Source organism: Aspergillus ochraceoroseus (genome assembly GCF_002846915.1).
Source record: "Aspergillus ochraceoroseus IBT 24754 chromosome Unknown P175scaffold_6, whole genome shotgun sequence".
Taxonomy (NCBI): domain Eukaryota; kingdom Fungi; phylum Ascomycota; class Eurotiomycetes; order Eurotiales; family Aspergillaceae; genus Aspergillus; species Aspergillus ochraceoroseus.
The window spans coordinates 1,894,572-1,919,734 of NW_024468481.1; the positions used below are offsets into that span (position 1 = coordinate 1,894,572).

Genomic DNA, 25,163 nt, shown 5'->3' on the forward strand with positions numbered 1-25,163 from the left:
CCTCCCCCTTCATTCGACCCGACCCGCACACCCACTCAGCTTGCTTCGGATCGGTCAAATTGCAATGCAGCGTTGCTGCTGACATGTTGCAGCCTGCCTGACCACAACCCACATTGATTTGTTTGTTTCTTTTGGTCTCCCTCCCCTTTCTGGTGTGCTTGCATACTTCTCGACAACTCGCACCGAAGTCGATTTACGATAGAGAACTACGCTTGGTGAGAGGAAGTTGTGGTGATTCTCATTGCTACAGGGATGGAAAATAGCAGCCCGGTACTTGCTTTGAGATACTTCCCCGGTGAAAACTTCCCCCCTAATGCGACAGCAGACGCAATCGAAAATGGTTGGATCTCGCATTCCCGGTCTGAAAGAGATGAACCCAGCCGGTACAAACTCTCGTTCAAGGCTGGCCCAGCCGGGTACAATCGCGAACAAGCCTCCAGCAGTGCCGCGTATGTTTTTCAGGTGACCTTCGACAGATGCGTCGTGGTAAGCTGACAGACGCAGAACCGCCCCGTACGAGGAGCACCACGCAGTCCACCGAGAGTACCAGAACGGGCGCAGGAACGCATTCTGGAGCGCGTTCAGTCAATGGCACAACCAGAGTCCATACTCGGGCCAATTCGCATGCCTCCTCGACCCTGACCCGATCTGCCTCCTCCGCCTCGCGCACCACGAAAGGGACCTTCTCTTCAACAGTTGGTCCTGGGCCCCGCCCCAATTCTTCGCTGAGCAGCTCTCGAAGGCCGAATGGTCACTCGATTCCCCGACCTGCGACATCTTTAGATACCCATGAGGAGGAATCCCACCGAGTCCTAGGAAAGCGTAAGGGTAGGCAAACATCCCACCCTCTTCTTTCTACGCCTATATCACCTCTGTCTGCATTTTCACCTCCAGCCCTGAGCTATGTTTTTGGCCGAGAAGAACCCCCATCTCAATGTGCCTTGTCTGGTCTCCAGCGCACGTTGAACCCTGACATGAAGCATTTGACCTTGGACCCATTTTCCTGCAAAGTAACGGACCCTAACCTGTCTCCTATGCAAAACAGAACCCCCAAGCCCGTGTCATCAACAAAGATCCCCCCAATTTCCACCCCAGTCAACCCATATAACTCTCAACCCCTACCCAAACCCTCCCCGAAGAGGAAACCTCCCCCAATCCCCAATTTTCTTAGCAAAGAAACCACGATCAAAGCTTTTAACTATTCTACAGGAGGCGAATGGGACCAAGAATCGCGCGAACAAAACATGGAAAACATCTTTAACATGTTCGTATCTCGTATCAGCCAAGCTGGGCAGGAAAGCTCGGGCCTTAAGGAGGCGGTTGAAGTATACAAACTGAGAGGTAGGAAATTCCCGATCAGTGGAGTAGGATCATACTCTAACATGACCTGTGACAGTTGGTGAGCTGGAAGAATCGAAAAAGGATCTCACAGAGAGAAACCTGTCTATCCGAGTTGAACTTGAATCTATTAGGTCCCAGATGAAAGCAGCGGAGGATGCCTTGAGACATGCAAAACGGGAGCAGGAAATCGAGATGGACGATCTCATGTCTCGCCAGCGCATGGAGCTAGAGACATTGCGACAGGAAGCCCATAAGGGGGTTGAAGGAATCAAGGCTCAACATGAGTTGGAAATTCGTGATTTAAAGCGACGCTTCGAACATGAGTTGGATGACGAGAAATCCGTACGGGTCCGAGAGATTAACCAACTTCATTCACAGACTGCCCTTGACGCTCAACTAGCGCAGATTGAACTCGACAAGAAAGCCAAAGAGCTCGCTGCACTCCAAGGCGAGATGCAAGCCCTGCGAACTGAGCTTGACCGGGAACGAAAGAACAACATGAACCTCCGACAGAACCTAGATACAATTAGCTCCAACAGCGTGACTCTCGAGTCCTCTATCAGTGCGCTCAAGGCAAGGATTGAGTTTCTGGAATCTGGAAGGGAGGAACAATCCGGGGCCTTCGAGCGCCTTAACCAGCAGATGATGGATGCCGTGGCAGAAACAAACGAGGCCAAAGAGAAACTACGAAAGGAAGAGACGCTGAGGAGGAAGCTGCACAATCAAGTCCAAGAGCTCAAAGGCAACATTCGGGTGTTTTGTCGAGTTCGCCCCGCGCTGGGGTCCGATGGAGCCTTAAATGTCGCCCAAATTCAATACCCGGATCAGGCGGAAGATTGTAAGGAGATCAGCATCCTAGGTCCGGAAGAAAAGAGCAGCTTCGGGACAGTCACAAGAAAGAACAGCAACTTCTCGTTCGACCACGTTTTTGGTCCATCTGCGCAGAACAGCGATGTCTTCGAAGAGATCAGCCAACTGGTTCAAAGTGCTCTTGATGGGTATAATGTTTGCATCTTCTGCTATGGTCAGACTGGTAGTGGTAAGACACACACCATGTCCTCCTTGGATGGGATGATTCCGCGCGCGGTGCATCAAATCTATGAGACAGCAACCGGTCTGGAAGAAAAAGGCTGGAGGTATACCATGGAAGGCAACTTCGTGGAAGTTTACAACGAGAACCTTAACGACCTTCTGGGTCAAGCGGAAGAGCTGGACAAGAAGAAGCTCGAAATACGACACGACATGCAAAAGGGCAAGACCATCATTACCGATGTTACCACGGTGCGACTGGATTCCCCCGAGATGGTTGAGACCATCCTGAAGAGAGCCGCTGCCAACCGCTCTGTGGCCGCAACCAAGGCCAACGAACGTTCTTCCCGATCGCACTCAGTCTTTATCCTGAAGCTCATTGGCGAGAACCACATTACCGGCGAGCGGAGTGAAGGAACTCTGAATCTGGTCGACTTGGCTGGCAGTGAACGACTGAGCCACAGTGGTGCAACTGGCGAGAGGTTGAAGGAGACGCAGAGTATCAACCGCAGCTTGAGTTGCCTGGGAGATGTGATCGCGGCTCTGGGACAGGGCAAGGAAGGAGGACATATTCCATACCGGAACAGCAAGGTTTGTGCCTTTTTCTTGTGCAAAATTATAGGGATGCAACTAAGATGTTTTTTTTTTTCTAGCTTACCTATCTTCTTCAATTTTCGCTGGGCGGGAATTCGAAGACGCTGATGTTTGTTATGGTGAGCCCACTGCAAGCACATCTCTCGGAGACCTTGACCAGTCTCAAGTTTGCGACCAAGGTTCACAACACCCATATTGGAACCGCGAAACGGCAGACGCGTGTTCGCGAGGTTTAATCGTCTGCCCACTACTACATAGGCCGTTATGACCCAGGCCTTTGATGAACCGGTGTTGGGAGTTTCTGGGCTTTCTCTTCTTTGGAGATATTGCGACTATTGCTTTGCTGTTTATAGGTACACTGTTTGTATGGGCTCCGGTGGAATTTAGCTTAATGTTGGTAAATTATGTAGCCCATGAATACCATTTTCATATGTTCACACTTTCCCTGCATCATAATATATATATATATATATATATATATATATATACATATACCATACCCTATAGGTATTGTGGCACGGTTATTTTAATCTAGTTTAGCCTAGTAGCAGTCAGAAAGAGAAAAATATGATTCTGGTATTGGGTCAACTTTCTTTCTTTGTTCCTGGCCATCGAAATATCTCTGAAAGACAGACAGCATAATCTCCAGGCTGACTGGAGTGAAAACCATGATGGCCACCTGTTTTACACCCGGACAGTCTGTCTACACTACAGCCACAGAATACTCTCTGGTGAAACTACATCATGAGCCGGGACGTGCAAAAGCTTAGCTTGATTTCTTGATTCTAATAAAGTACCGTCCAGATATCCTCGAGATGGCGCGGCATGGCAGAGAGAGCGATGCTTCGAAGCCTCCAGGGCGGATGCTCGTCCCCGGTTGGCGTGTGGTCTTCTCTGGAGCCCCTGCCCTGGGGGGAAGAAGAAGAAGAAGAAGAAGACGCAGGTAGCGCCCGGCTGCGGCCACTCTTAGCTTGCGAGCCACGGTTCTTAACATCGAAGGAACGTCGGAGGTTGTTGCGGAGGATGTGGCCGCTGTCCAGTGCGACGAAGAGGCAGAACAGCTCGGTGTCTCGGTTGCGAATATGCTTCTTCGCCCAGGGGGGGGGCGCGGAGCCCAATGCCAACACAATTCTAGGTTCAAACTTCTTTACCCGGAACACATCTAATATATATATGTATAGTAACTCACTGGTGAACGGCAGAGGGGGTTCTGCCTAAATCACAGGTCCGCCGTTTACAAAAATAAAATGATATCTGAATCCGAAATACTACTGGAGGTCCTGTCCAAATACCTTGTCGAAGCTCATGACTATGATTGCATATTCTGAGGAACCAGTTCAACCGTGTACCCATCCTGGACGGGATTATTAGCAGAACCGAACAAACCAAGTCACAAACCACAAGACCAACAACAGTAGTCCTAGTAGTAATACTCACCGGATCAGTCACATATGCAATCTGGTCAAACAAAGCCGTATAATTCGGATGGATCTCCCCCAACCCAACACCCCGCTCCTCCTCCCACGAACTGAGCGGCACGCTCGCCCTAGAACTAACCTGGAGATCCTTCAAGATGGGCACGCCTGCATCCCGTAGCCTGTTCACTGCCGCCGGCACATCCGGGACCGTGAAGCCCAGATGCCCAAACCCTAGATGCGGCGGCACATTCCCGTTGCATACCTCGTACCCGCCCTCTGCGAGGGGCTTCTCCGTCCCGTGGATATGGTAGAGCTCCAACAGACCCAGGGTCTGCGTGAGCACGCGGGGGTTTCCCACTCTCGCAGACCACCTGGGGAGGTCGGCGCGGTCCTCTGCGCTGGACGGGTAGCCCAGATAGTAGATCGTGAAGGGGCCGGTGTTCATGGTGAAAACGGTCCGCATGCCCATGAGCGTGATGTAGAAATGGAGCGAGCGCTGTGGATCGCGGATGCGGAGCATGGAATGGTTCAGTTGGTAGCCTGTCGTGGGGCTGTCTTGCGGGAGGGGAGGGTCGGTGTTGTGGCCGCCAGGGAGGAAAACTCCAGGTTCGAAGGGTGAGGAGGAGGAGGACTTTAGAGAATTGCTCATTTTTGCTTTGCTTTGCTTTTGCTGTTGGTTGTATATGTCCGTGTTTTCTCTGGTGTGGTGGAAGTGGTGGAAGTTGGAGCATACAGCGGGGTCATCTAGTCTGATAAACAGATGCTCGCCGGGTTACAGCAAGACGGTGGCCTTTGCATTAATTAATGTATTCAGGTTTTATTCTGAAGATAAAACCACCAAACGTCCCTATACAGTGAGGCTAAAGATATTCAAAAAAAAAAAAAAAAAAAAAAGATCGCCTTTCATACTGCATTAAATCAAACTCTCGCAAAAAGCACCCAAGAGTTAAACCATTTTTACAGACAATTGTTAACAATGCAACGTGTAGTGGCGATGTAGCTCCCACAAGTACTCTATAGAAGCCATCATATTCCTATGGCCCAGGAACTGCGTGAGGTTCTTTAAGGGTGCTAGTTTGCAGGCGCGCAGACTTGGTCGACGTGTATTCTTTTTCATCATCACTATCGCTGTCCATTTGATCAAGCATTCGATCAATTTCATCTCCAGCCTGAGCTTCCAGCGGTTTCCGTGCCGATTGACTATCACTGGCAGTTTCGGGAGATTTCGACCCCCATGGCGTTTTTATCTTAGCGCTCTGGGGGACATAATCGCCAATAGGGAGTAGGCTGAGCTGCGGTTGAGGATTTTGTGAGGTCGACTTGTAGCCCGAATGACTTGGGCTGGACATGAAAAGCAAAGTTTCAATGGCGTCCTGCTCCATTGATGATGAGCTTTTTGTGGGATTAGATATACCATTGTATGCGGCGCTAAGATTAGGGACCGACGGCTGAAGTGGAGGTGTTTCTGGAACAAATGGAGCCTCGGAATCGGAAGCTGACCTCATCATCCCAAGTTCTTGTTGGGAATGATAGCGTCGATGGAGAGAAAATGGTGGATGGTAAGAAGCGATACTTGGTGCATTCGGGTTCGGTCGACGCCGTTGGCTGCCCATACGACTAGCAACGATATCAGCCGCCGGGGCAAGCTTTGAAGGAATTGAACCGATTGAGAGTGAAGACTGGGGATTTTTTTGAAGGTCAACTTCTGACGATGCGCCATTTGATAGGTTGGCTGGAGATAGTCGGACTGCGGCGTCAAGAGGACAAAGGGAGGAGGTAGCGGGAGGATCTGGCGCAGAAACCGTCGTGTTTGGAGAATCGTTTCCTAAGCGCTGGCTTTCAATTTCTTCTACGAGTGCTGATCGCCTTAGCCCTGCTAGAGCGGCTGCACTAAGGATAGAAGTGGGATTGTTGGACTTGAGCATGCTTGTAGGCGACTGCAGGTGAATACTGTGCGACTGTCGCCTTTTCTCAACCCTAGCGGCTGCATGCGACAAGCGCGCGCGGAGTTGTAGCGACAACTGTAGCTAGATTAGCATTCTAGTACGCCACCAGGAACAAGGCATAAGAAGGGACATGAGAGGTACTATACCGCAGCAATTCTAGAATCACGGGAAGACGAGCCAATACTCCTGGAACGACGGTGTCCAAGACCGTCCAGACCAGGCACGTTGGAAGACCTTGAGATATTTTTAGAGGGCCGAATAACGCCTGTCGCATTTCCTTCCCCGCTTGATGTATGATGATGATGATGATGATGATGATGATGATGATGAAATTGGCTTTGGGCCGCTGCTGGAGCCTGAAGAACATCAACCTCCATTCCCATAGCCGGCGACCTGGAGCCAATTCGTTCATGTTTTACTACCTCGCCCTTATCTACAGAAGTTTCTGGGGATTTAGCGAGCTTATATGCGGCTTTCTCGGGTCCCAATGGCCGATCTTGGTTTTGGCCATCCTTATCCATACCCGGCTTGGATTGAGAGCCCTTAAAATGCTTCTTAGGCCCTGAATCTGGGTGTTGATCTGATGAGATATTGGAGGCTATTCCCACAGTATGGAGTCGCGGTGGCCCATTGTCTAGCGCGTCTTGAGCTGAGCCGTGCTCCTCCGGAATCGCACTCAACAAGCCATCGGAGGTCAAGCGACTTTGGTTGTCAACATTTTCCATAGCATGCCGACTCGTCAGCGAAGAAGGTTGCGCACCATGCATGTGTTCGCACTTATCGAGGTGCAAGGGACCGCTCATCTTTCTCATCGAAGACAATATCTGGTAGGGCGAGTCGAACTGGAAACTCGTGTGCTTTCCTAGTTCAATTCCTCCCGCGAACCGCGCAGTACGTCGAATATCAGCATAGAAAACACCGTATCTGAATTGGCAATTATGTATCGGCTCAGGGGAGATTTATTCTGCCGAGGGGGAGGGGGGAGGGGACGATCGCCAGTGATCCCAAGCGGTACGAATGATCTAATCATCCCAAGATTGAGGGGGTTTGCGCGGGAATGTCCGAAATAGAGCTGTCAAGGCAACCCACGATTGAGCGATCGAATTAACGAAAGGGTCGATCTGCGATATTCCGCAATGTAGGTTGCTGCATGGAGCATCCCTCTGGAATCTACACGCGCAGGTCGTCAGCAACGACGGATTAGACCGTTCTCTATCTCCCCTTGAAGCTGCCGGCGCTCATGAACAAGGGGGAGGGATTCAGAAAATAAAAGGAATAACCAGTGGTTAACCCACAATAACAAGAAGCAACTGTTACCTGGTTGATTTGCATGCGAGGCTTCGGAGACACGGGAAATCGACGCGTCCGCAACGCAATCACGTGTTATTAGTGCCTTGGAAAATAGGACGACAATTGAGGCAGAACCCTATCTCACTCTCACAGGTAGAGATGAATATGAATCGAAGCAATGGATATCGACACATGCATCCTTGAAGGGGGCAAGGGAAGAAAATTAGTAGAACAAGGTTGTTGGATATCTCTAAACGCCATCTCTCATGCCACTTGTAGGTACGTACACAGAATTTATCCAATGCAAAAAAAACTTTTCAACAGCGGATATACAGATGCAGGGTTGGCATTGAGTCCCAGCAATGGATGGAACCTGTGGGATGCCGTTTCATTACTTGCGCTTCTTCCCTCCACCACCTTCTCCGTCATCATTCTTTCGCTTCTTCCCCTCTCGTCGCCAGTAGTCATCGCGTTCTCGCTTCTCTCTTTCCGCCTTCTTTTCCAGACTGTCCGCTACCTTCGCGCGATAAACCTTCCTGCGCTCCTCCTGCTTTGCCGCTCGTTTGGCTTGTTTATCGTTACGCAAGGTGTTCAGCTTTTGCATGAGGTCTCGAGCCTTCTTCTCCTCTCCCCCTAGTACGACAGCACGCTTTTGCAAGTAAGTCTTGTCCTTTCGCGCCCGCGTCCGAGTGATTTGGGACTTGAAAGGAAGATCTGCAGCCAGCTGCTTTGGCACTCGGAGAGGGTTGAAGTGGCGCGTAGCCCGCTCAATTGGCCGATAGGCCGAGTCCTTCTCGAGGGGCGTGGGGATTCCTTTCTCGCGCCGGACTTCACCGGTAAGTCGCATTCCCTGCCATCCAGCATCACCGGAAGCTTCGTCCAAATCCAGTAAATTGGTGACCGGGTTATAGAAGCGATGTGGTTTAATAGGGTACCATGCGCGAAGGAAGACAATGTCACTCATCAGGATCTTATCCTCGAATGTTGCACGGAAGTACCCTTCCGGTTTGCTCAGGGCCCGCTTGATTTGACCTCTAATGCCGGAGACGGTTCGAACTGACGCGCCTTCAAACTTGGCAATCTCAAGTGATGAATTAAACATATCCTTGATGAAGGCCGTGTTCTTGAAGATCTTGTACGGCACACCGGTCAACTTGAGTTTCTTTACAATTTCGGTATGCTCATCCACGCTCAACACCACTCCCGTGGCAGCAATCCGGAAGCCGGGGGTCTTGTTTGAGAAGGACTGGAGGCAGCAGAAACCTGTGTTTGGCGCCACGAGAGGTCCGTAGAAAGTAGCAAAACAATGCATATGTTCCGGGGTATACTTCAACATGCGATTTCGTGTTCGACTGTCGGATGTGCTGTACATGGGGAGTGTTTGGAAGCGACGCCAACCAAGAGAGAATATCAGAGGGTCGTTGCTCTTCAGGATCCGCTTATGCCAGCGGTGTCTCTTGATACGGATCTGGACATATCCAAAGCGGTCCTCGGTAGGGGCCAGCCCACCAACGATTACGGGGAATCGAGGGTTGAACTTTGTAGCAAATTCACAAGGTACTTTCTCGAGCACAATGCGTGCGTATGTTCCCGCTTTGTAGCCTTCTGCCCTAGCTCTCGAAGCAGCGTCAAGTGTATCAAACTCGGCGCGGTTGATATCGACCTGCTTCTGAAGTTTGGCCTTTTGAGCATCGTACCACTCGTCCTCCCCGAACTCTTCGTCCGGCTCCGCACCATCTTGTCGAGAGTTGTCTTTCGAGTTCGCAAATCCTTCGCGGTCCTCCTCTTCGAATCGAAGCCTCAACTCTTCCTTCTTTTTCGCGTTGCGCTCACGTTCGGCTTCTAAGTCAACAGAGCCTTCGTTTTCTTCTTCGTTTTCTTGGTCTTTGCCTTCGTCGAATCCATTGAAGACTTCTCCGGTCTCTAAGTCCTCAAAGTCACCATCCCCTTCAGCGTCCTCGTCAAAGGCATCGTCGACATCAGAATCATCCTCGTCATCATCGTCGCCAATACCGGACATTTTGGAAGACGCGAAGCGGACTCGTAGAGATTCGATCATTTCTTCGTCGCGCCATTTTTTCTCCAACTCCTCGTAGTCGTACTCAGGGACAGCACGGTAATCGGCCTCATCATCCTTTTCAACATTTGTCTTCTTGAAAAAGGTATCGTCCTCTTCATCAACTTCAGAACCAGCACCTTCCTCTTCCTCATCTTTACCTCCCCATCGTCGGATCACATTAGCTGGGGTTATTGACTCGTCATACATGATGCGCGACAGATCGGCAATTCGATACTTGGGGCGCTTGGAGTGCAGAGAGTTGGCGTGGGCAAGCATGTTTTCCTTCCATCTGATTGTACCATCATCTTCACCATCGATCTCATCCCCGTCCTCGTCCTCGTCCTCGTCCACATCGCTTTCCAGAACTTGGTCTTCAGCGGAAGAGATGGAGCCAAGATCAGAGTCGCTGTCGGCAAATTCAAGATCCGTGTCATTCCGGGAAGTATTTCCATTTTGCCTCTCCTTAAACTTTTCTCCAAAGTCCGAAGGCGCAGAAATATCCAAACCTTCTCCATCTTCGTCGCTAATGTCTTCCATGTCACCTTGATCCAGTTCATCCTCTTCATCGTCTTCCCCGCTTTCGAACCCTTCATCTTCATCTCCAGAAACATCCTGGTTTTCCTCCCCGTCAAGGAACCGAACGTTTCTTTTGTGCTTCCTTCCAGTGGCACCGACTTGATCATCTGCCTTGTTGATGGCTTCTCCGCCTCGAAAGAGACGCATACCGGTGTCAGCCGCACCAAGTAACCTCCGCTCACCCTGTAAACCGACCACTAGTTGTTCTCCTAAACCACGGTCCTCATTCGCATCCTCATCCTCCTCATCGGAGTCCCTGTTAAAATTCGAAGTTTTCACATCAATATAGACTGCATCCTTATCAACCAAAACACCTCCGACATCCGACATGGGCGCAAACAGCAGCTTCTGCTTATCACCCAACCTGCGCTTGCTCGTTTTGCCAGAAGTTTTCGCGATTTGCTGATCCATGTAGGGAGTTGGGCAAGGGTCTGGAAGTGCTTCGATTCCAGAGACTGTTAAATCACCCACACCAGGTACATGTACGCGAGCTCCTTGAGCAGGAAAGTTTGTTCCTCTTAAATACCCATACAGAGCAACGGTTCGGTCGCACTTTGGGTTTTCCTCAATCTGGGTTGGGGGCGTAATATCCAGGAAGCGGTCTGCAAGGGCGTAAGGATGGGAGTTGCGCCATACCAAGGGTCGAGGGTTTTTCATGACCGAGAGGAAGCGGGAGAGATTGTGCACTTCACGGTCAGGATAGCGACCGTTAACTACACCAGAGAGGTAGAAAAGTTTGGCACCGTTGTAAAGCTCGCTCCAAAATCGATGCTTAAGACGTTTCTTAGCGTCTCTGAGGGTGCTTTGCTTCTTGAAGAGATCCAGATGAGTAAGGATGCCAAAAACATTTCCTGGCATACCGCTGGAAGAGAGAACGTTCAGGAACTCCATTGTCTCCATTTCGAACCCGTAGTTGCCGTCAATCATCAAAAGGACGATATCGGCAATCTTGGCCACGTCGATCATGCTGGCGAGAGAGTCGGAAGGGCATTCGAGGAAAGTCAGACGTCGCCGCTTTGATGTTACCACCGTCAAGGGGCCATTAGGTGTACTGAGTGTCTGCTTGGTGTATCGGCGAATGAGGGACTTGATGAGGGTCGTTTTTCCAACCTAGGTAAAAATATCATTGTCAGCCGTTTACACGTCCTTTCGGTCGAGCCAGGGCAAAAACTCACACCCGGGGGTCCAACGACTGTCACAACTAGCGGTGGAGCCTCTTCAGGCAAGCGATCAACCAAGGGCACATGAAGTCTTTTCTCTTTGATCTAGAGGAGGCGTGGTAGTTAGCTCCGTATTCTGAAGCAATCAAAAGCGGATGCGGAGGCCATACATCGTGCGATCTTGCGCCTGCCCTATTTCCTTTTCCAGCATTTGAGAATGCGAATGCCTTCGGATTTTTCCCTAGATGTTTAAAGCGAAATGTGAGTAAAGGACTTCATCACAACATGGGGTATCAGAGCTTTCGCGGCGACGCAAAACGACCTATACATACCCTCATATTTCTTCTTTTCCTTAGTGGGGCGATGCGTCCTGTTTGCTTGTTGCTCCATGGCTGGGGAATGAGGTCTAGGACCTCTCAGGAAGCGTCAATCTTCCTATGTAGAGAAGAGATTTTCTCGATTAGTTGCGTTCGTCGACAGCCAAAGGAGCTTAGCATAAAAAACACCTTTTTTTTTTTCTTTTCGGGCGGAATTTCCTATCCCCGAGATCCGATTATTAAAAGTTTCTGCGGGCCCTTGGACTCCTCAGGCATCAATATCCGATAAGGATTCTTATCAGACACTAAACCAAAACAGGCAACTAGGGCTCTACCCTAACCAGCCTAGTTAGGTAGTAGATCTAAATTAGATAAGATTTAGATCTAAAGGGGTATATTAAAATATAGGCTATCCCTAATATAGGAGATAGTAGAAAATATATTATAATTAATAAGTAAAAATAGTCAGGGCCCCCCTATATTAGTGCCTAAGGCTGTTCTGCTAGTAAATGGACATACAACCATCTCTACCAATATTTACTATCGTGTTTTACCATTAAGCTACCCCTAGGATTACCCAATGTATTTAGGCCACCATTTCCTTTCTAGACCTTCATGTTTCCTTCAAGCATCTATCTCCTTTCTCAGTTAGACCTGAATTCAATTCGATTTTGTCAACATTTCAACGTCATAATTTGACGACCTTCATCATAATATTATCGATAAGTGCTGGCATAACCAATATCGCACGCTTGCGGAATTAGCCACACACACAGAAACATTGCTTAAGGAACCACTCAGCGAAGCACTACTCCCGCAAACTAAGGAGGACAAGAATACTATGGAGGGAGGTTGGAGATTTCGGATCAATACCTACGCTTCTTTTAGTCTCGAATACGATATTCCGAGGCGGGGAGGGCGTATCTAACGCACTGAACCACCAGATCTATCAAGATCGGAATAATATACTCTAAGAGACATACGTCTTCTTTGCAGACCCTTCCATCCCTACATCGTTTGGTGAGATACTTGCGTAACAATGTGTCGTCATCTGGCGTGATTACCTGGCACGTGACTGCCCCGCGCCAAGATATCGTTATCCGTTGCAAATACGTCATCCGCCGAAAAGGGGCGGGCTCTGCCGCAATACAACCATCTACTCTGCGAAGGCTACAACATTACCTGGTAGGTATTCAATGAGTTCTTGGACAGCCACTCTGAGAACGAATAATAAACTCTGATGATCAGGCTGTTTTCAGGTAGTAATTCTGTTCCCACGACCCACTTTTCTGATTCAAGACGCGTGCTTCTCGATACACCCCGTAGAACCCTTCTTTCGGACTGCGCCCAATGGGGATAGATAGCTTTCGAGGCGCAATTCATGTTCACTACAGGGTGGAAAAGGAAATAGGCAAGATTGTGTAGAACCAAGCATAATATAGCGATGCTCTTAGTAACCTGCTAGTAGATAGGGAACAGCCACAGACCTCATTTTATTATCACTGAGAATGGTTGTTTGTGGTGGTGACACTAGGTACTTGCTTCCTTATCAAATAGTTGATTTGAGTCACCCCTCTTCCTCCCCGCAAAAAGCTATAAATCCGCTTTTGCCCACCCCCTCGGCTGAGATCGACTGACTTTTGGTTTTCCCGTACGATCAGGAATAGACTATCACCCCTCTCTCGCTCCCTCATACGTTATTGTCGCTCACCCTTCGTATTTCAACCAGCTCAAAATGCCACTTTACAACGTTCGTTATCACTTTGTCCCTTGACTAACTGCAGCAACTCCTTTTAACCCTTCCAACCTATAGGTCACTCTCAAGAAGGACTCTCCTCCCGAGAAGCTGGAGCAGTAAGAGACCACACCTCCTTGGACTTGTGAAACCCAGTAGCTAACAAGTTACCCTTTCAATTAAAACAGGGCCAAGGAAAAGGCTAAGCTGGAGGGAGGAAACATCAAGCACGAATATACCCTCATTAAAGGCTTCACGTAAGTCAGCCAGCCTTCCACACACACACACACAGAGAGAGAGAGAAAGAGAGAGAGAGAGAGAGACATCTGCTGTCACTGCTCCCGTTTCTCTATTTCAGAAAACCAAGACAACCCAGCTGACTGATTGATTGCCTCAGCGTCGAATTTCCCGAGGACGCGGTATTTAATCTCGAAGCAGATGATCACATCCACGTTGAGCAGGACGGCGAAATGAGAACTCAGTAGTAGAGAAAATATCCAAAGTCCGTCCTCATGCCTTGATAATGTCGTCGATGAACGCTACAACAATTACATCCTCCAGGAAGTGTGCTGCATGTTCTTCAGCCCCATGGATGTATCAGATGTACGAGTTACGAATTTGAATTGAGTACCATGCCTGACTGACAAGGGGGGGGGGAAGGAGACATGGTTGCCTGTCAGATGGGAACACGCCTTGATCAAGCCTGGTCGTGTTCGGTGTTAAAGCACCTCAATCATCTACTTCTCTTCTCGTCTTTTTCTTTCTGCTTTGTTCTTTTTAAATGTACCTAGAAGAGATGTGAAAGGGCTAATGAAATAATGGTTCTGTTATGAGATCTCTCTCTATTGCTAAAGGAAGGAAACAAAGGGTTAATGGTGGACACCTGGAATAAAGGACAAGTGCAAGTGACCTTGTTTTTGGAGGGGAAGGGGGGTATTTAGGTAACCGGTGACCCAACAGCTAAAACAACTGCAGGGCTCCTCTGCAACCGAAGGAGCCGCGACAAGCATGAGAAATATATATTCACGCCAGGGGGTTCAAGACAACTGCTGATACAGTAAGAGTTATAGTAACTATAACTATGGGATTTTCTTTCCCTTACTACGCTAATTTTGTACGGATACGAATACTGACTATTTAGATCCTTGAGAGATAGGAGCATTCTAACGCAGAAGGCTCCATCTTCGACAGCTTTGCACCTCCATGCTTCATGCAATAACTTACATACTACCCTGAACTAAATTGCATATATCATCCATCACCCCCTTTACTACTGGATTTCCCTTTCCCCTTCCTCTCGCAAAACAACTCCAGCTCTTTTTTCAATTATGGTTCTGTTAACCAATTCAATGTCCAAATCTACGTATATCATCATGTCTGTAGCTCTACGAGGCTTTACTCTTATCACCCCCGGAGCAGTACCGATTTGGTTGATCTTTAACCGCCCAGCACTGTCGGAAATAGTCCGCGTAAATAGGAGAGTTTCGCTGGAGTCTATCCAAATCACAGACCAGACGGTGGCCCTGGCCGCAGCACAGCATTGAGCTTTTCGAAGGCGATATACAGAGCTATCTGGAGCCACCCAAAGCTTAAAGATCTACTTGTCTTGACTGAAATCAACAATAAATCCATGTTCAATGTAAATATAACATATTTCTTTTGTTAAAGTGGGATGAGTGTTGAGTCGTCTCTCTGTTATTTCTATAACCAGACTCGGCACGTGAGCGGGCCGGCCTTCCCGCGCAAGTGAATTGCAGCCATCCTGGGGACATCCATCTTACCTACAACCTATAGACCAGAATGGCTGGTACTTACTATGGCTGCAACGAAACCTTTTCAGACACTGTCTGTAGGGTATGGCTTCCAGCCCAGAGTCCTTGTTTCCCGTAGTCTAGTAAGGCGTGGGTTTTCTACCTCTTTCCTCAGGTACACGACTCCTGACAATCCCCTTTCCCCGGGGGTAAATGATGAAGTTGCGCGTCTTGCGGCTAGTCGACGTCGCCCTTTGACACTCGCGGATTTGCTCAAGTAAGTTCCATTAACGAAGGGCGGTGTTCCGGGGATATGTGTAATTCCTAATGGATGATTTTTAGGCACGGTCATCCGCCATTGTCGAAAGATGCGCTCCTTGCCTCCGCCAACTTTACCCTTTCTTTGCTCCCCGCACGACTGGCATCCCGCATCGAAGCTCTTCGGAATCTCCCATTTATTGTCGTCGCGAATCCACATGTCTCCAAAATCTATAATAATTATGTTCATTCATTGTCGACCCTTCTCCCATACCAAAAGCGGCAGGTCACTACCTTGGAGGAGGAAAATCATTTCGCCGAGGTCCTCGCAGACCTCGTCCACACGCATGCGAATACAATTCCAGTTCTTGCCCGTGGTTTTCTTGAGTGCCGAAGATACATCGATACGGCCGAGGTGACGCGTTTTCTAGATACGCATCTGCGAGCACGAATTGGTACACGGTTGATAGCAGAGCAACATCTAGCGCTTCATTTCGCTTCTCAACCCGTTTGTGAAAGTGCAGCAGACGCGCCCAAGTCACAAAAGCGTGTCTCCCCCTCTAATTATATCGGAGTGATTGATACTGCATTGCAACCTGCGCGTATTGTGAGGCTCTGTGAGGAGTTTGTGGGGGAGATATGTGAGCTGAAATATGGTGTACGTCCACGATTAGAAATCGATGGACAACCAGATGCCTCCTTCGCGCAAGTTCCTGTACATGTGGAATATATTATTACGGAACTGCTAAAGAATGCCTTCCGGGCTACTGTCGAAAGCGGCAACGAACGCGAACCCATTGAGGTGACGATTGCTGCGGCACCGGATGTTCCTGGTAGGAATTCACATGAGTCAATTGCCAAAGCAAAAGTAGCCCAGGGTATCCAGTCGGACAGTGATGTTGGGTTTGAGGTCGATACGGTGGTTGGGACCGCAGATGCCAATGAATCCATCAAATACTCGACTCCGTCATCACAGAGCATCACAATTCGTATTCGGGATAGAGGTGGTGGGATATCTCCGGAGGTCTTGCCTAATATCTGGTCATATAGCTTCACCACCTTTTCCGACCTTGGGATGGAGGAAAACGGCAACATTGATGCCCTCAATACCATGTCATCCAACAGTGGCCAATTGAGTAGCATTGCAGGGCTTGGGTACGGTCTCCCACTGAGCCGGGCTTATGCGGAATATTTTGGGGGCAGTATTGCCGTGCAGAGTCTTTGGGGCTGGGGAACTGATGTTTATTTGACACTGCAAGGTGTTGGAAAGGTTGGATGACTTGAAGACTCTACTACTATACCAATAGTTGCAAGCCTGCTTTGCAATACAATTTTTTTTTTGAATATCCCTGCGAACTTCACCATGTACCCGGCCAAGGACTGGCAAAAAGGTGAAGAATTGTCGCTTCTCATCCTATAGACTGTTAATCTACCTTCTCTACTTCATAGGAGCCCACTACTGCGCAATTCTCCTCCTTCTCGCATCTCCGATGATACCAATTCCATTGGCGATAGACGAGTACGAGCGACTTTATGGATTTTATTCAGGGCACCCTTTCTAAATAAATCGCCATGGTCAAGTCTCCCGCGGCCATCCACACGGACATCGACGTGGCCTGGCCTTCAGAGATCACCAGCAGTCTAACGGTGAACTTGAACTTCATGGATACTGGGTAGGGCTGGATAAACATGGAAATTTGATTGCGGATGATATGTACGGCTCCCGAGTCTGTACTTGGATGCTTAGGTGGACGCTTTTATTAGCTTTCTAGATCCCCTAATTCCCATTGCAAGCCAACGCGACTACAGCTTTGTATGCACCGAGACCTTGGGAGGATACGAAAGAAAAGTCGCCTAGCTTCACTGCTAAAGATCTCCTTGGACCACATCGCTACGTAATTCAGGTCATACCAAAAGTCCTAGCGTACTCGACATCTTCGACTCATCCGGTTGGCGCAGAAGACATAATAATGGAGCGGATAGAGGGTGTCAGTCTTGCGTCAAGATGGCTATTCTATAGCATCATATCTTGCATTATTGGGGGAATATCTGCCTACTGTATACATTCTGACTCCGATGCCGGTGATAGCCTTGACTATGCGCAGTAGGGAAGAAATGGATGATTCCTAGTCTATAGTAGAGTGTTATTTACCAACACATCATCATCATCATCATCATCATCATCATCATCTCCCAATTAGACAACAAGAAAAACCAACACATTTAAAAAAGTGATGGCGTTGATTTCCATCCGAACTGTGGTCAACCTCCCGACGGAACCGATCGATCCACAGTCACACTTGACTCCACAAAGTTCTTCTCTTATACACCCTCTCTCTCACTTCTTTCTCTCTCTCTCTCTCTCTCTCTCTCTACCACCAGAATTCCATCCTTTCCCTTGACCTTACCTTCATCCTTTTATATATATCCGATTCTCAGTCCAGTCGAAAATCCCAAGGGAAATGGCTCCCCCCGCTGCTCTGGACATGGACAATGGCATTGCCCCCATTGCGCCGTTGACCGTCGATGGTATTGAAGCTCTGAGAGCCCGCAGCGCAAAGATGCCTGCTGGTGTTGCGCCTGCGACTAGCAGTGATAAGTTCAAGAGCCCTGTAAGTTTTTTTTTTATTTTATTTTTTTATTTAATACATATGTCGAAATTATTGAAGAAATCTAATTGCGGGGCATTCTCTTTTTTCAATTGATAGGCATGCTTCACCAAACCCAAGGCAAAGAGATGGGATCGTAGGTGTCTCCAGGCCCGTTAGCATTTTTTGATGACCGGTGACTGATAAGCTATTCATTTCTCAGACATTCTGTCTCTCGAAGCGAAATCGCGCAAGGTTAGTTGGTCACGAACTAGTTGGAAGAGAGGGGGAATCTTGATTTGACCCTTGCTTTCTTTGGATGGATTAGGTCTCGACTTTGAAAGGCGCTGCGGAATATCTAAAGAATCCAGGTGGGTATTCGTACTCCAGAGCCCTTGTAATCTGAGATCCAACTAACATCTTCCTTTCTTTCTAGGCCTTATCTCCTTGGGCGGTGGACTGCCATCCCCGGAATATTTCCCATTTGAAGAGCTTTCTATCAAAGTCCCCAACCCCCCAGCCTTCTCTCCCGAAGCCACTCGCCAGTCTGGAAGCGTCTTGACTGCCGCGAAGAGCGATATTCGCGATGGCAAAAGTCTATATGGTGAGCTAGGTTTCTAGGGAGACACTGGATTGGACCTCACTAATGTTTCCAGACCTTGAGATTTCCCTTAATTATGGACAAGCGACTGGATCAGCTCAATTGCTGAGATTCGTGACGGAGCATACTGAGGTATGGCGGAAAAAAAAAAAAAAAAAAAAAAAAAGACAGGCTAAGAAATTGCTAACCAAAAAGATAGCTCATCCATAACCCTCCGTACTCCGATTGGCAATGTTGTCTCAACCCCGGTAGCACGTTCGCATGGGATACAACACTCAGACTCCTCTGCGAAAGAGGGGACTACATTTTGATGGAAGAATATACCTTCGCCAGTGCACAAGAGACCGCCCTTCCACAGGGAGTCAATGTCGCGCCTGTGGGAATGGACGAGGAAGGCCTGTGCCCGGAGGCGCTCGACGAAGTCCTAAGCAACTGGGACGAGGCTGCCCGAGGTGCACGCAAGCCCTTTGTGCTCTACACCATTCCCACCGGACAGAATCCCACCGGTGCCACCCAATCTCTGGAAAGGCGCAAGGCTATCTACAAAGTCGCGCAAAAGCACAATATCTACATTGTGGAGGATGAGCCATACTATTTCCTGCAGATGCAGCCATACACCGGCGCTGGCAGCGAGCCGGTTCCCCCCCCCGCCAACCACGAAGAGTTCTTAAAGTCTCTTGTCCCCTCTTATCTGAGCCTCGATGTGGACGGCCGTGTTCTTCGACTCGAATCCTTCTCGAAGGTCCTCTCCCCCGGTGCGCGAGTCGGCTGGATTATCGGCTGCGAACAGATCGTCGAGCGGTTCACCCGAAACTGCGAAGTCTCTTGTCAGAACCCTAGCGGTGTCTCTCAGATCGTGTTCTTCAAGCTTCTTGACGAGCACTGGGGACACGCCGGGTACTTTGACTGGCTAATTAACCTGCGCATGCAGTACACAAACCGCAGAAACTCTCTCGTCCAGGCGTGCGAGAAGCATCTTCCCAGAGAGATTGCCAGCTGGGTCCCTCCTTCGGCCGGCATGTTCGTAAGTTTGCCATACTTTCTTTATTTTTGTTTTTTTTTTTTTTCTTCATGTCGGGCTCGAAATGTAGCTAATCTAATATCGCCATGCAGCACTGGATTCAGATCAACTGGGAGAAGCACCCCGGACTTTCCTCTGGCAAGACCCGTGAAGCTATCGAAGAAGAAGTCTTCCACGCCGCGGTGAAGAACGGCGTCCTTGTCTCCCGCGGCAGCTGGTTCAAGGCCAAGGGACTGGATGAGAACAAGATGTTCTTCCGTACCACGTTTGCGGCTGCCAGCTCGGAAAACATCACCGAGGCGATTAAGCGGTTCGGGGATGCGCTGCGAACCGAGTTTGGTTTATAATACCCCTGTGAGTGTGGCAACCACAGCGAATGTACATGGCCGGACCGTCTATATAGTCCTAGATATCTAATTCTCAATAGATGAAAATAGACCATACTAGCAGATAGTCTAGATAATGAAGATTCATGATATCCTTGACAATACTGGACAGAAAGATCTGACCGAGAAGTCAAACGAGCGAAACACTCAACCTGCGATCATTTTCTCTACTTCTTCCGCCGAAGATGTAGTAGTTCATCTATTTCTTCGTTCATTTCTCTCTTTGTCTTGATGCACGATTCTAGGGAGAAAAGAGTCTCAAACAGTCAACGTCTCTTTCATGCATCTCCATGAATATCTCTTTGTCTTCATCTTCATCTTGTTCTTCGACAATTATTCATTGCTGTGCTGTGGTGACAAAGAAACCCTAGAACATAGCCTCGAGAGCCTTCTAAACACACACACACACACACACATATATATATAGAGAGAGAGAGAGAGAGAGAGAGAGAGATACTCTGCATACATATTCACACCCAACAGTATGATCCTGATATCCACAGACCCAGACACAACCGCACCCCCCCACCCCTCTATCTGGTCCAAGCAGATACACGGCTATTTCCATCTCATCGAATCATGGGCCTACGACTACGCCCTCCCAGACACGGGGTCCCTGCGGGCCCTGACGCCCGAAAACAAGCGACACCTCCTCGCCAGCGTAAAGGGGTACGTGGCGCAAGAGCAGCAGCACGACTTCGATGCCCTGGTGGCACGGCTCCCGTATCCATTCCGCCATACGGTCCCGGAGACGTTCCTGGCGATCTACGTGATCAAGGACGTCCTGCACCGGTTCTGGACGGGTCCTTTCTGGTGCTATCTCGGCGCGAGGAATCCGGCGTTGCTGCCTGTGCGGGGGGGCGGCGGCGGGGGGAGTCATAAGCTGCAGATATCGTTTATTACTTCTTCTCCTTCTCCTTCTCTGGGTCATGGTGATGGTGATGTTGATATGCAGAGGAGTAGTTTCCAAGGCGATGGTGATGATGATGGGAACGGTACGTGTTCACCTATCTATCTCCCTCACACACACACACACACACACACACACACACACACACACACACACAAAGAAAGAAAGAAAGAAAGAAAGAAAGAAAGAAAAGAAAAGAAAAGAAAAGAAGAGAAATCTAACAGGATAAAAAAAAAAAACAACAACAACAGCCCCCAAACTCGAACCCCCCAAAATCAACCGCCTCGCCCGCTCCCTAGTCACCAACCTCCTATCCAGCCGGACCGCCCACCTCCTGCTCAAGAACCAGAACACCGCCGCAGACAAAACCGAACGATACGTCTCTCTCGTGCAGATCTACGGCCTGCGCGCGCGCCACGCCATGGGCATGGCCTACTGGCGACGGAAAATGGAAGCCAGGGCGCTGGACGGGTTGGCGTGCATGCTGTTTGATTGTTCTTCTGCTGCGGCGGAGATGAGGGTGGTTGATCTGCAGGGCGAAGAAAGAGAGAGTAAAGGCACAGAGGGGGGTTGGAAACAGGTCCTGCTTGTTACGCGGCCAGCGCTTTATTCGTATTCGAGGTATCCTGTGCCCGGGGAGAAAATCCTCGAAGGGAAAGCGTGGGTTGTTGTTGAGGAGGAGGATGTGTCTGGGACTGGATCTGGGTCTGGAATTGTGAAGGAGATGAAGGAGATAAAGCAGGTGAAGAAGCAGGGGAAGAAGCAGGTGAAGAAGCAGGGGAAGAAGAAAGCCCTACAGCAAGGAGTGCGTCCGGTCTTGAAGAAAAAGAAAGCTCCACTGCGTTCTTGACTTCATTTGCACATTACATTGTATATATATATATTTAGCTTCTATTTCTCTTTGTTTGTTACTATCTTTATAACTCTGCATAAACAAAATAGATGACAGAAAGAAAAAAAAAAGAAAATAGATAGGTATGAAGGATTTATGGACCTGTATAAACAAATCAATGATCGTAGTTAGTTATCATCCAGGTTAGGATGAATCAACCCGAGTCAAGGTAGTATTTTTACATTCCACAACGAGATAATGTACACTCGAACAAAGACTAGACAAATAGACAGCAGACCAAGGATCCTTCAACAAAATCAGTTCAGTCCAGGAATATCTTCTCATTTTCAACCCAGTACTATCGATGTAAAAAAGAAACCAGCTGCTGCTGTGCTTGACTAGCAAATCTATCCCGAGACCAACTACAAGACTGAAATTCACTCCCAGCTATCATCAACCTCCGCAACATCGTAGTCAACATCCGCGTTACCGTCCCGACGAAGCGTAGACTGATCTACCGCTCCGGCAGAGTCCATGATCGTGTCTTCGTCTGAGCCGCCGGAGATAGATGTCGTAGGCGCAACGCTGATCGGCGGGTTAGGAACCCAGGTGAATTGGACCTCGCCGACGGAGGGGATGTTGCGGGGCCCGAACATGAATTTCTCAGCTTGGTAGCGTTCTTTAAAGGCGATAATTACCGAGTTGGGTTCCTCGGGGTTAGCTTCGATAGATTCGTATTCACCCACGCCCTAACAAACAGTCAGTGTGTTACGTCACTAAATAAGCGGACGAGGAAACGTACGATAAGGAATTGTCGGAGGGCTTCGTCCTTTTCCGAGTTTGGCTCGACGCCTGAGATGGCGACTCGCTTTGGCCGGTTGTCCAGACGGAGAACACCACCTCTGCCACGAGCCGCTCCGCCTCGTCCTCGATATCCGCCTCGATATGATGGATCGTACCCTCGGCCTCGCGGCGGGTAGCCACCCCGCGCGGAGTACCCGCCATAGCCTCTTCCACGGCCACGGTAGGGGAAAGGCGTCTCGGAGCTGTTGGGATCGATTCCTAAGCTCTTAGCCTCCGCTTCCAAAGCCGCAAGTTGAGCGCGGAGCTGTTTGGTCTGCTCGCTGGCATTTTCATCGGATGCGGATTCAGCTGCTCCGTCCGGAGAGCCAGCACCAGACAGACCCTTTCCACCGATTCTCTGCATGAGCTTCTCCTTTTCATCTTGCTGTTTCTTCAGCAGCTCCTCGCGCTGTTTCTCCAGAGCTTCCTTTGCTGCTTCCGTCTCTTTACGTCGCTTCAGTTTCTCTTCATGTGCCTTCTGCGCTTCTTCTTGTTGCTTTTCGAATTCCTCTTTATTGAAGGATGGTACCTCACGCGCATCACCGAGCGTAGGCCGTTGGTCATTACCTCTTTCACCCTTGGGTTTATGCCAGTACACCTTGACAAACCGGTTGTCAAAAATCACCTTAGGGCTAGACCACGCACGCTTCGCAGCAGCATGATCACCATATGTTACTAGAGCAAGTTTCTTGTGTGGCTGGAGCGAGATCTCAGTGATGTCTCCATACTGAGCAAAGAACTCTCGAACAGAGGACTCATCCAGCTTATCATCAGGGATCTGCTCAATGACAATTGTTTTGGTCGAGGAATCTTCAGTGGGACCGGTAGCAGAGAACTCAGATCGACGCCCACGCCCACCAAAACCGCCTCTATCACCACCACGACCGCGTCCACGGCCCCTGTCACTCCCACGTGTCGGACCATCTGGACGACGTTTGTAGAAATCTGTGACAATGCTCGACGCTTTGGGGTCATATTCTAGCACCAATAAGCAACGGTCCATTTTTCATGCACATTATTTAAAAGGGGGGGGTTATTACCATCGTCTTTGGAGTTTGCCGCTGTATCATGTTGGTATGGACAAGCAGCTCCCAAATAGCAGATTCCCTGCGTCTCATAAAATGGACACTTTTCAGTGCTTTTGGGTCCCACTGGATTCTGTCCAGGTCCCTGACCTGTAGGTGGCATGGGCATTGAGGGCATTCCGGGCATTTGAGGGAATCCCATGCTTTGGAGAGCCATCATAGCTGCCATCGGGTCATTCTGATGATCAAATGATGGAAAGGCAGGAGGCATGACTGGGAAGCCACCCTGGGATGGGGGAGAGAACGCCCCAGGCCCACTGGGAGCCCCATGGCCGTCTCGCCCCATCCAATCACCTCGACCGAATCCACGCCCGCGACGCGGGTTCTTGAATTGTCGGTGGTGGCCAGTATCCTCACGTTCCTGCTCGCCTTGGAAACCATCATGGTAGGTGCGCTTGCGGCTGGTGGTGGAGTTGTCAACATGGGGTTGGGAAACGTAAGCGGCGTTGAAAGAGGCAGCTTGAGGATTCAATCGTGTAGGGGTTTGAGAGGATGGTTCAGAAGGAGGTACGACCTGAGATACTTGCGTCTGAGCCTGGGGGTTTGCGGGGATTGACGGTGGCTGTTGCTTGGATGTGATGGTAGCGAAAAGTTCATCGACAAATTGGGCGGTATCTAAGAGTCAGGCAATGAGTTAGCCATGGAATAATCTTGTATTGGAAACCCCAACTGTGACGAGTTGAATCAGCTTACGCTCTCTCAGAAAATCTTCAAGACTCTCAACTGAAGCCTTGCGTAATTCCTCGTCGGGAACATCGGACCGGATAAGAGCCAGGACATAATCCGCAAGCACATCAGAATCCGCATCCGAGCTGCGTTGTAGGGAGCGAGATTAGCAGGGGGAAACTCCGAGGAGGACTTGATCATCTGAGCGAAGGATAACCTGCTCCAATGAGTAGTGATGCTGGACTCCGAGAGCCTTACATGTCTTCTAATTTCCTGACCACCCATTTCTTGACTTCCTCCGCCTCGCTCTCTGAAAGCTGCATGGTGGCGCACAGATGAAGCTCACTCGATACCGAATAGATGAGCAAATAGCGTGGGTTGCCAAACTGCTATAATGTTTGGTAATAATGGGATTAGGCAAGGTGAAGTTGCAGAGCTTAGGATTGCGAATAGCGCCGGGAATGACAGCTCGAGTCGTTGAGGTCAATGGGGTGGTAGCTCGATTGGGATATCAAGTCATCTCATGGACTGTAATAGAGGGGAGATGGGGTCCTAGGTAACGACACAGGATCATAAAAAAAAAAAAAAAATATGGAGCTTTGCAGAGGAGCTGCCCAAGCGGCGCGAGAAATGCGGATGCGGTTAGGTCACGTGCAATCGCTCGACCGACACCAAGTTGTGGGAGATAGGTAATATCGACAGGCTGCGAGATCTGTAAAACAGGAATAAAAAGTACTCCACTACATGCTACAGGGAC

The 25,163-nt window shown here is 49.3% G+C and overlaps 10 protein-coding genes across 10 annotated transcripts; 7 read left to right on the forward strand and 3 right to left on the reverse strand.

The window, feature by feature from the left end:
- The first annotated feature begins 1 nt into the window (after position 1).
- Positions 2-545, forward strand: P175DRAFT_0503166 (uncharacterized protein). Its single transcript, XM_040897561.1, has one exon. The coding sequence runs from the start codon at positions 253-255 to the stop codon at positions 493-495; it is 243 nt and encodes an 80-aa protein (XP_040751018.1). The 5' UTR covers positions 2-252; the 3' UTR covers positions 496-545.
- Positions 546-1,392: 847 nt separating this feature from the next.
- Positions 1,393-3,158, forward strand: P175DRAFT_0309700 (putative kinesin family protein (KlpA)). The gene has a single exon (XM_040892827.1). It carries the CDS (start codon positions 1,480-1,482, stop codon positions 3,070-3,072), a length of 1,593 nt encoding a protein of 530 aa, XP_040751019.1. The 5' UTR covers positions 1,393-1,479; the 3' UTR covers positions 3,073-3,158.
- Positions 3,159-3,764: 606 nt separating this feature from the next.
- P175DRAFT_0503169 (putative lactoylglutathione lyase (Glo1)) lies at positions 3,765-5,079 on the reverse strand. Its single transcript, XM_040897562.1, has one exon. It carries the CDS (start codon positions 5,029-5,031, stop codon positions 4,150-4,152), a length of 882 nt encoding a protein of 293 aa, XP_040751020.1. The 5' UTR covers positions 5,032-5,079; the 3' UTR covers positions 3,765-4,149.
- Positions 5,080-5,254: 175 nt separating this feature from the next.
- Positions 5,255-11,868, reverse strand: P175DRAFT_0559185 (GTPase BMS1). The gene is made up of 6 exons (XM_040900897.1): positions 11,746-11,868; positions 11,584-11,654; positions 11,429-11,518; positions 8,014-11,363; positions 6,475-7,252; positions 5,255-6,403 (listed from the first exon to the last, which is right to left on the reverse strand). Exons 1-6 carry the CDS (start codon positions 11,801-11,803, stop codon positions 5,417-5,419), a joined length of 5,334 nt encoding a protein of 1,777 aa, XP_040751021.1. The 5' UTR covers positions 11,804-11,868; the 3' UTR covers positions 5,255-5,416.
- A 1,346-nt stretch (positions 11,869-13,214) lies between these two features.
- Positions 13,215-14,176, forward strand: P175DRAFT_0309770 (uncharacterized protein). Its single transcript, XM_040892828.1, has 5 exons — positions 13,215-13,264; positions 13,392-13,480; positions 13,544-13,584; positions 13,654-13,722; positions 13,863-14,176. Exons 2-5 carry the CDS (start codon positions 13,466-13,468, stop codon positions 13,948-13,950), a joined length of 213 nt encoding a protein of 70 aa, XP_040751022.1. The 5' UTR covers positions 13,215-13,264; positions 13,392-13,465; the 3' UTR covers positions 13,951-14,176.
- A 1,105-nt stretch (positions 14,177-15,281) lies between these two features.
- Positions 15,282-16,753, forward strand: P175DRAFT_0440995 (alpha-ketoacid dehydrogenase kinase family protein; the record flags this gene model as incomplete). Its single annotated transcript, XM_040894053.1, has 2 exons — positions 15,282-15,493; positions 15,559-16,753. The coding sequence occupies 2 exons, from the start codon at positions 15,282-15,284 to the stop codon at positions 16,751-16,753; spliced, it is 1,407 nt and encodes a 468-aa protein (XP_040751023.1).
- Positions 16,754-17,046: 293 nt separating this feature from the next.
- P175DRAFT_0534079 (uncharacterized protein) lies at positions 17,047-17,582 on the forward strand (the record flags this gene model as incomplete). Its single annotated transcript, XM_040900106.1, has 3 exons — positions 17,047-17,121; positions 17,222-17,287; positions 17,379-17,582. The coding sequence occupies 3 exons, from the start codon at positions 17,047-17,049 to the stop codon at positions 17,580-17,582; spliced, it is 345 nt and encodes a 114-aa protein (XP_040751024.1).
- Positions 17,583-17,936: 354 nt separating this feature from the next.
- Positions 17,937-20,031, forward strand: P175DRAFT_0494747 (aminotransferase-like domain-containing protein; the record flags this gene model as incomplete). The annotated part of the gene is made up of 8 exons (XM_040896031.1): positions 17,937-18,086; positions 18,183-18,219; positions 18,286-18,317; positions 18,391-18,433; positions 18,499-18,666; positions 18,719-18,795; positions 18,863-19,687; positions 19,777-20,031. 8 exons carry the CDS (start codon positions 17,937-17,939, stop codon positions 20,029-20,031), a joined length of 1,587 nt encoding a protein of 528 aa, XP_040751025.1.
- A 262-nt stretch (positions 20,032-20,293) lies between these two features.
- P175DRAFT_0309989 (uncharacterized protein) lies at positions 20,294-21,973 on the forward strand. Its single transcript, XM_040892829.1, has 2 exons — positions 20,294-21,065; positions 21,232-21,973. The coding sequence occupies exons 1-2, from the start codon at positions 20,555-20,557 to the stop codon at positions 21,828-21,830; spliced, it is 1,110 nt and encodes a 369-aa protein (XP_040751026.1). The 5' UTR covers positions 20,294-20,554; the 3' UTR covers positions 21,831-21,973.
- On the reverse strand, positions 21,960-24,973 carry P175DRAFT_0503174 (CCCH zinc finger and RRM domain protein). The gene is made up of 5 exons (XM_040897563.1): positions 24,665-24,973; positions 24,434-24,552; positions 23,696-24,355; positions 22,615-23,633; positions 21,960-22,561 (listed from the first exon to the last, which is right to left on the reverse strand). The coding sequence occupies exons 1-5, from the start codon at positions 24,727-24,729 to the stop codon at positions 22,250-22,252; spliced, it is 2,175 nt and encodes a 724-aa protein (XP_040751027.1). The 5' UTR covers positions 24,730-24,973; the 3' UTR covers positions 21,960-22,249.
- Between the last annotated feature and the right edge of the window lie 190 nt (positions 24,974-25,163).